The 9,650-nt window shown below is 56.5% G+C and overlaps 1 protein-coding gene across 1 annotated transcript; it reads right to left on the bottom strand.

Annotated features, from left to right (window-relative positions):
• Positions 1–801: 801 nt before the first annotated feature.
• Positions 802–6,682, bottom strand: CHMP6 (charged multivesicular body protein 6). The gene is made up of 8 exons (XM_059907978.1): positions 6,544–6,682; positions 4,987–5,096; positions 4,748–4,835; positions 4,083–4,169; positions 3,189–3,254; positions 2,871–2,951; positions 1,781–1,835; positions 802–1,093 (listed from the first exon to the last, which is right to left on the bottom strand). Exons 1-8 carry the CDS (start codon positions 6,607–6,609, stop codon positions 1,038–1,040), a joined length of 609 nt encoding a protein of 202 aa, XP_059763961.1. The 5' UTR covers positions 6,610–6,682; the 3' UTR covers positions 802–1,037.
• Between the last annotated feature and the right edge of the window lie 2,968 nt (positions 6,683–9,650).

Raw genomic sequence — 9,650 nt, 5'->3', positions numbered from 1 at the left:
CCACCCACAGTCGGGCAGGGCTAGAACCTCACTGGCTCCTGAGGCCCCAGCCCCTGTGTGGCACTGACCAGCCAGGTGCCAAGGAGGGTCAAGGGACTGTGTTCCAGGGACCTGAGGGAGGAGCCACACCAACCCAGCCTTCCACGGACCCCAGTCCACAAGGCAGCAGGCTGTGTGGGTGTCAACTTTAATATGGGGCTGGCCTGTCTGGGGGCTAAGAGGGTCCCCTTTATCTTCTTGTTGGGAGTGAAGTCTCAGGGAGATTGTCTAATTCCAAAACGAACCGTGAACTAGGGAAGTCACTTCCATCCTTCACTGTCTCCCCTTGGCTGCAAACAGCTTGAAGCTGGCAGCTCAGGGACCCGCAGCCACACCTGCCGGCTATGCTGGAATGTCTGTCAGCAGGACTGGGCCTCTGTACGGCCCCAGGAGTGATGGGGTGGGCAGACCTCCTAGAGTCATCAAAATCCATCAGGGATGCACCCCTCCTGGTCCACCACCCACAGACGCCGACGTGGAAGCAGAGAGGTTACCACCCCCAGGTCTACATGGAAACTGGGCACGTTCAGGAGCCAGGCCAAGGCAGGGACCCCTTAACCAAAGCCCTGCCAGCTAATGGGAGCAGCAGGAAGAAGGGAAAGGGAAGGGTGGGGAGGCCAGGTCTGATGTGCCTTCCACAGAAGACAGGGTGGCGGAGACACTGGCCCGTGGAGCCGCGCGACCCGGGACGGGAGGTGTGACCGGCACCAGGAGCGTTGGGCCTGGCCGTGGCCCGTGTGAACCACAGCTGCAGAAGCTGTGTTTGGCTGGAGAGTTTGAATGTTGCCATTTAATCCAGAAACGACAGCAAGACAGCAGCGCCAGGGAAACGCTCCGTAGAGTCACCCTGGTCAGGAGCCCTGTGTGTGCTGTGCTGCTCCGGCAGCTCCCGGCCCACCTGGCCCGGCGCCAGCCTCCTGGGAGCCCGGTCAGGGCCGGACACGCACCCAAACTCTGTGGGCCCCAGGCCTCTGGAATCCCTGTGACTCCCACACAAGTTACGAGGCTGCCACCACTTCCGCCTGTCGGGGCCTGGCCTTGACGGGGACTTTCTCTGTGGAGGAAACATAGAGATGTCTGTTGCGTACAGAAGACCCCAGAGGCGGGAACTTCCCAAAAAGGACAAGAGGCAGCAAGGAGCCAGGTCAGAGCTTCGCGCTCTGGGAAGAACGGGCACAGCTCTGAGAAAGGCGAGTTACACACAGAAGCCGGGAGGGAGGACATACAGCAGGCACTGGCACAAGCACTCAGGACAGCACAGCAGGCAGGCGTGCACGCCTCCCCACGGACCCCAGAAGGGAGGCCAAGCAGCAGCAAGGGAGCAGAAAGAACTGAGGACGAATCACGAAAGACGAGTCCGGGCGGATAGAGAATTTCTGAAGGCGTGTTAAGCGATGCCGCGGGGAAGGTCGTCCCCGTGATGTTTAGAAGACGGCTGGTCCTGGGTTGGACCCAGAAGAGCCTGCACAGCTAAACTGGCCCTTTCCCGACTCGAACTTTGGGATTCGCCCCTCTGAACGGGGTTTGGCTCTTACGAGGTTACCCAAACTGCTCAGAAGCCTGGGCTCAACCCCAGGGCGAGGCCCGCACTCCGCCTGAGCTGGTGCCAGCAAGCACGCCCACCAAGCAGGGGAATTGGGGCCCAACCCGCACCAAGCAGGAAGGGCAGGGCCCAGGGGCCAGGATATTTTGCTTTGCTCTAGAATGCACGGTTCTCCAAAGGACATAACGAGGAGGGTACCTGGGATCTTTTCAGGAAGGGGCTCTGAAGGAACCTCTGGCAGCTCTATCTGTTCCTGCAAGAAACAGAGAATAAAGGCTGTGAGATACAATCACCTTGTCCTTCCCTTGGAGAGAACAGCATCCCGTTCACTTAGCCGCTATCAGCGGGATTTAAATAGGACACAAATCCTCCAGCACTCAAGCTCAGGGTGCATCCTCCCTGGCTTCTGGCATCTCTGCAACTCACATCACCGGGGGCACAGTGACCACAAAAGGCGGCTGCTCCCAACGACCCAGAGCCTGAGGGGCTCCCAACCCAAAGTTCCATTCTGAGTCTGAGACAAGGGCTTTGAAACAGGCACCCATGCAGGTCAGGGGCCCCAGTGGCGCCTCTGCCTCAGGTGGTGGCACCTGGGTGCACCTGTTGTTCCAGCGAGTGCTGGTCTATCTCTCAGGCCTTGGGAGGAAGTAAATTAGCAGGCAGGTGCACATAGGGCCCCCAGGCCGCGAGCAGCAGTGCTAAGGACCTGCTTGCCTGGCCTGGCCTATGGCTGGGGGGTGGCAGGCTGGTGGGCACGGTGTGAATTCGGCTTGCTTAGGCAGGGGCCCACAGAGATGGAGACGCCCTCCATCAGGGAGCAAACACAGACTCAGGGCCTGAAGTGACGGTTGGCTGGTTAGAGGCCTCTGGGCCAACACATGGAGGCCCTGTGTGTGACAGCGAGTGACCGGCCACAAGAGGGAAAAAGCCCCCATTTGATATAAAACCCACACGCTGCCCACTGGGGAGGAAAGGGCTGAGGGAGCTAGGAGGGTCGGCATTCCGCTCTGTCCTGGCACCTGGCTCACTCTGACGCCTGCAACACCTGGGTGGACAACCTGTAAAATGTTCTTTCCAGGCCAGTCCTGCCCTGCGGTCAGCCAGGTGGCTGGGGAGAAGGGACCTCAGTTTAGCACAAATGCCAGTTGTTTTAGGGAAGGAAACCAGCTGCAGAACCAGGGCCGTGTGCTCAAGTGAAACCTGACACAGTTGCTCGCTGAGGCCAGTGAGCAGTCCTCCTGGGGGGTCCCTACACCTGGGCCTGTGTCAGTGCCGGGGGTCCTGTTACCTGAGTGATTGCGTCCAGCTCCTCCAGGATGGCATCTTCGTCCTCCTGAGTGAAGCTTCCTGCCAACAGCTCATCTATTTGCTGCAAAAGGAGGAGCAGAGGTGAGGAGCAGGGCTGGGTTGGGGTGGGGGAAGGGTGGGCCCTCGTGGAGGAAGGAGACAGCCCCAGCTCAAGGCTCCTCTCACTCAAAAGAAGGAAGGCAGCCCCCACGTGGTGTGGGAAGGCCTGGCCCTCGAGAGCGGCACAGGACATTCAGCGAGTTGGCCACTGTCCTCGCCGGCTGCCAGATGGCGGGCCCCGTGGTGTGGCAACACTTACCCGCTGGTACTCCACGGCCTCCTGCGTCTCGTCCAGTATCCGCTCCACCTCTTCTATGGACATCACCTGATCGGTTACAAGTTTTTGAATCTTGTCAGTGAAGCACGTAACAGAACCCCCTACACGAAGGCCACCTGCGTTGGCAGGGCACACGGCCTAGACCCTCTGTTCCTGTTTAAATGAAGCCACGCCAAGCAGGATATAACACATCTTTGGTTATTTCTGTCCCAGGCAGGGCCCGTCCACAGAGGCATGGAGCTGTCAGACAGTCTTTTCAGAAGCCTCAACTGACCTCCTTGGACTCCTCCTGGCCCTTCTGGCACTCAAATCAACCCTAGCGGTAGTCAAAAATATAAAAAATTTTCTCTGGCCAGGTGACTTGATTTCTTTTGGGTTCAAAGCAGCACCTTTGCTTGACTGGTCACCACGACATTGGACAGTCAGAAAGGCAGTGTAACCTCAGCTCTCTGCCCAGCCCCACTGCCATCCACTCATCAGGAATGAGATGGGGTGGGGGCCGGGGCATGCCATCTCTGCGCCTCACCTCTCCTTTCACCATCCACCTCTGTGCTGTTTCCTGAAATGAAGCTGTGTTCACCTCCTCTGGGAAGTCCTCCAGATTAGTTCACCACACCCCTCCCCCATTCAAACCAGACTGTCCCTCTAGTCACTTTAGCATCTCTGGACACAATTTATAGTTTGGGTCCCTATTCTCAGGTCAACATCCCTGAGTTTGTACTACTAGACTGTCACCCTCTCCCGTCACCTTCTCCTGGTAGTGACTGGCTTTCCCTCATGCCCGAAGGCCTGCGTGCAGGTGTGGCCTCAGGGACTACCCCTCTCCTTATTCCACTGGCTGCCCCTCCTCTCTGTCCCCAGTCCTGCAAGACTTACCTGGTGCATCTTATTCAGACACTCATTTCCAAACTGCAGCCCCTCGATCACCTTCATTTCAATCTGGGTGAACTCAATACTCTGGACCTGAGGAAGGAACCCGTGTGGTCAGGGGCCCACCTTCTCTGCCGCCTCATGCAGACCCATGGAAGGGAGTTAGGATCACACTATCACTGACAAAGACTGCTGGGCCTCAGAGCAGACTGTCTCTGCCTTCCTCCTCCCTCTGTCCTTTCCCGCTGCCCTGACCAACACTTGGGCGGGACTGAGAGGGCCTGGGAGGAATCGCAAAGTAGACTGCTTATAACCAGCAGCTCTGTTAGCAAAAGAGCAGAACTAGAGCTCTGGGTCCTGAAACTGGATCACTTCGGGAGCCTCCTGCAGATCCCAACACCTCTTCAGTCACTGGGGCAGACTCCCCGCCCACCCCACCACCCAGAAGTGGCCTAGCCCCCCAGCCACGATCCTGCAAGAGCCAACCTGCCCCAGCCCCTTAAGACCATCAAGCTCCCATCAAAGATTCTCCTCCACCTCCAGGCCTGACCCATTCCATAGCCTCGGGCTGAGAGGTCCAGGAGAGGAAAACGATAGGTTTCAGTCCTCTGAGGGGACTCTGGCGCCTACACGGTCCATGGCCCATACCCCCCGACCCCTACTAGGCCTACCATGGTCTCTAGGCTGGTGATCTGGTTTTCTGTCTTGTCCAGGAGCTGCTCCCGGTATCGCTTCTTCTTGAGCAGCAGCTTGGCCCGTCTGCAGAGGGAACCCGAGCAGTGACCCAGCAGCCATGGCCATCACCTGCCCTGGCCTGGCACTGACCAGCCTCCAGGCCTGCCCCACCTCTGCTCTAGGCCGATGGGGGACAGAACCCCTCTCCCGAAGACCGGCCCCCAGCCCCACTCACTCCTTCCTGCCGTCGCGCAGGAGCTGCCGGGCAATCTCCCGCTCCCGCTCCAGCTGCTGGGTGATCCTCTTCTGGTACTGCTTCAGCTTATCCCGCTGCTGCTTCAGTTGCTGCCGGGAAAGCAGGCCTTGTGTCGACACCAAGCCCAGGCAGGGCACACTGGACACTCACCGGGCTACCCAGCACCCAGGAGAGCCAGCACAGAGGCTGCTGGGGTCACTGAAGGGCCCCCCACAGGCCAGGATGCCCCAACTGCCACCAATGGAAGCACATCCTCTGAAACTGAGTTCTCCATGGGGACAAGTTTGCCCCCCAGGGCACGTGGGGCACTATCTGGAGACATTCCTGGCTGTCACACTGGGGATGCCACTGGCATCTAGGAGGTGGAGGTCAGGGATGCAACTCAATATCCTACAAATCCCCAAGATCTCCCCCACCTCAGACAGAGAGCCAGCCTAATGTCCTCAGCACCGGGGTGCAGGGCATGCTCTCACCGCCGTCATGGCAGGGCATCGCCATCAGCGAGGAGTGTGAGCGCTGGTCAGGGAGTGCGGCCAGCACCTCCAAGGTGAAGAGACGACACAGAAGTCGCTGGTGACAGTCACCCGAGTGCCACCATCCCAGCCCAGCCATGGCTGGAGACTGGGGCCTTCCCTCCCAGCTTCACTCCTCTGTGGACTTCAGCCATTTGCCATCAGCTCCCCTGCTCTTGCCACTTATCACCATATGTAAGTGTACAACAGATGGTGCACTGAGGTGATGTTCATGTGACCGTGCCAATCACCTAGGACCCCAGTGTCCCAAAAAGGATGCAGGGACATTTACACGCCTTAGTCTCTCCTCCCCTATTTTAAGCCATTTACATTTCTTCCAAATTTCATCATTTCAGGTGACGCTACGGTGAGCATCTGCAAGCACAAGGCACTTCTCAGATGGAAGATTATGTCTTCAGGGTCGGTTATGGGGAGTGAGTTAACTGGGTCAAGGGTGTGCAAATCTTTAAGACTCAACATGGTGAGAAATTAGCCCCCAGTGTAGACGTGGTCAGTCTGTCTCAAGCGGCCGCTCCCCAGTTCCCTCCACAACTCCATTCTCTTTAGAGGCTGTCTGCCCCAGCGCTCCCCATGGCCGGTGGGTCGGGCTCGTCGACAGCCGCACGTCCTGTCCCTGCTGCCGTGAGAGGCGCCCGCCATCCCACCCCGTGGCCAGCCTACCCGCTGACAAGGTACGACCAGGAAACAGTGAGACGCGGGCACCGCCTCCCGAGACCTGAGGCACAGCTCAATCGCCGCACCGGGACCGCCTACACCCGCAGCGACCGGATTCGCTCAGACTCGCTGGGAACCGGACCCGGACACGCTTCCCACCGGAAGCCCTCCACCCACCGCCCCAGACGGGCTCCGAGGCTGCGGCCCCGGCGTGGGGCTGGGCGGCCGGAGGGGCCGAAGCCCGTGGCGAGGGGGGAAACGCAGCCGGTAGCCGCCGTGCCTCGGTTTCCCCGCCCGGCCCAGGTGTCCCCGGCCCGCGTCCACCCGCCTGCGGGGCCCGGCGTCTCACCAGGATGGCCTTGTCCTGCTCCGTGACCCGGCTCTGCTGCTTCTTACGGCCGAACAGGTTGCCCATGGCGGCCGGCGCGGCCCGGCCCGCGCCCCGCCGCCTAGCCCGGTCGACTCCGCACGGCACGGCCACCGTAGTTCGGACCCAACCCACCCCCGCTACGGCGGCCGCGCGGGGCCAAGCGCCGCAGAACGCGGAACGCGGCTGTCCGCAGACGGAGGCCTCGCCCCGAGAAGCGGCCGGGGTTCTGGGGCTCTGGATCGCGTGGTTCACGTGCATTTCCAGAATGCCTCACCTGCGCGGTCTTCAAGACTAAAAGTTCCATCTCCCACTACGGTGGGACCCTCGCAGGGTGACAGCGTGGACCGTCTCCCGGGCGGTCAGAAATCTTGTTCACAAGTCACTGCCCCGCCGGCTCGGACCACAAAATGCTGCGTTTAGTGATGTTACAACCCTGAGCGTCAGTGTCCGCTGAACCGCCCCCTGGGCAGCATGCTCCACCCGCTCTGTCCTCCGGGCCTGTGACTAGTCCCCGGAGGAGCCCACCTTCTGGTTCCGTGGACACGGGCAGAAGCCCCCACGGGGCATCGGGGATATAGGGCGGGGCGCCACGTACACATGCAGCCTTGGCTCCCACCCGTGTGTCCTGGCTGGGGTGGGGGGTCATAGGATGGCACCCAGCCCTGTTTGGTCTCCCCAACTGATCCCGCAGCCCAGTCTGCATGGGCCCCGCCACCTTTCTAGCAGCCCAGCAGTTCCTGGGCGGTGGGGTCATGCTAAGATGAGGCGTCCCATGGCACGAGTCCAGCGCTCACCCCTTTCTGTGAAATGAACTCCTTGATCAGAAGCAGTGCTGCGTGGACACCACGATGGACCTCTCAGTCCACAACAGTGCCGCTGGCAGAAGCCCCCTGGGCGAGGGGGGAGGCAAATCTGTATCCAGAGTGTCTATTCCCGTGAGGACATGTCACTGCCCCCTGAGGGAAGAGTCCTGATTAGCTAACCTGCTGTTGGGCAGCTGGCTGGTCCCCCAGCTAATAGTGCCATCTGGGGGACTCAGTGCTCTTGACCCACTGGGCCCTCAGCAGCGGCGGCCAGGTGAGCCTCAGTGAGGGGAAGTCCATGTAACTGAGCCCCGCAGAGCCTCCATCCCTGCCCACATGGTCACTTTGTCCACAGGCCCATTGACCGAGCGCTGGGGGCCTGGGAAAAGCCGTTGGCTCGTGTCCAGAGAGTGTGCACTGCGTCCACCTGGCCACGGAGAGCCTCCTGGGCAGAGGGTGCTCTTTCGTGAGCCTTCCCTGGGACACGAATGTCGTGTGTCCACTCTGAGAAGTCCATCCAAATCTCCCCCAGATTTCCTATGACCAATCTTCCAATCCTGTTTCTTCCAAGTCCCTGCCCGTTCAGTCAAACCTTAGCAGCTGCCTGTGATTCAATACAGATGTAACTTCTTGCCATCCGTCACTGCACACATACAGGCACGACTCCGAGGTACTGAGGGTTCTGATCCAGACCACTGCAATAAAGCAAATGCTGCAATATTTCACAGGAATTTCTTGCTCTCCCAGTGCATATAAAAGTTATGTTTTATGCTATACTGTAGTCTATTAAATGTGCAATAGCATTATGTCTAAAAAAAAAGATGTACATACCTTAATGTACATACCTTAATTTTTTTATACCTTAATTTAAAATGCTTTATTACCCCCAGTCCATCAAGAGAGACATTGGAAGAGAGAAACTGTGTTCTATGGCAGGATCTCAAGGGGCACCTGTCCTGAAATACTCAGAGGTCTTTTTGTATAACTGAATCGCTGAGTTGTCCACCTGAAACTAACACGATATTATAAATCAACTGTACTCTTTTTTCCATTTTTTTAAATTACATTTGGACCTTTAAGAAACATATACCATCAGTCATACCACTATTCAGTAAAAATCTATTTTAGTTTTTGGAATTAGAAAATAAGACTCGAAAGTATGAAAACCACATGGGCATATATAGTAAGTGCTCAACAAATGTTGGCTTTTATTATTATTAGGTGATCATGGGATTGACTTTCACTAATTTGCTCTTGAGTTATAAGCTGCTGTTGACCCAGGGATAGTTTCTAAGAAGACCAAGTTCCTGACACTCCAGGGAATATAAGGGAAATACAACTTCCGTTTAGTGCAGTCTACCCCAAAGACGGACTGGATAAAGCCCCAAAGAGCTTTATCCAGACTACTATGTGGGATCCTTCAGGTGATTTTAGATGGTACACAGACCTTTTAAATAATGTTCTTTAAAATACTATGTATTTAAGAATAAACATAACTGGTAAAATATCTATGTTTAAATATATTTTTATGACAAAAGACAAAGGTTTTGCATTTATGCTGATATAAAGTTTCCTTTTAAAATAAATTATTAAAGTGGAATAAGTAAGTTGATTCAAAGAAAGCTGTTAAGTAATCATAGTACAGGTGGTACCCAGAAATGGTAAAAATTGTGGCGGTGGTATGCAAATGATTGTGCCTTGAGAAGTGCTGTGTGATGAACTGAATCTGCCTGCTCCCCATTTTGCTACATGTGAAAATATTAACACTCATTTTATGGAGTTTATATATATCACACAGTTATAAAATTTTTGTACTGGACAAGACCATGAGATCATCACAGAACAACTCTCCTTGTTTTAGTTAGGTGTATTCTGAAGTCTAGAGATGCTGTGCCTTGATTAAGTGCAGTACATTCTGGAGGAACTGGGATTTCACCCTGTTAGAGAAAACATTCAGATTTTCTGGTGGTCTAGACCTCGAGTAGAAAAGGAATTTAAGGGCTTCCCTGGTGGTGCAGTGGTTGAGAATCCGCCTGCCAATGCAGGGGACACGGGTTCGAGCCCTGGTCCAGGAAGATCCCACATGCCGCGGAGCAACTAAGCCCGTGCACCACAACTACTGAGCCTGTGCTCTAGGGCCCGTGTGCCACAACTACTGAGCCCACATGCTACAACTACTGAAGTCCGTGTGCCTAGAGCCCGTGCTCCACAACAAGAGAGGCCACCGCAGTGAGAAGCCCGGGCACTGCAACGAAGACTAGCTCCCACTCGCCACAACTAGAG

This window comes from Balaenoptera ricei, chromosome 20, assembly GCF_028023285.1.
Source record: "Balaenoptera ricei isolate mBalRic1 chromosome 20, mBalRic1.hap2, whole genome shotgun sequence".
Classification (NCBI taxonomy): Eukaryota; Metazoa; Chordata; class Mammalia; order Artiodactyla; family Balaenopteridae; genus Balaenoptera; species Balaenoptera ricei.
The sequence above is the reverse complement of the archived record's forward strand: the minus strand, read 5'-3'. Positions and strand labels throughout refer to the sequence as shown.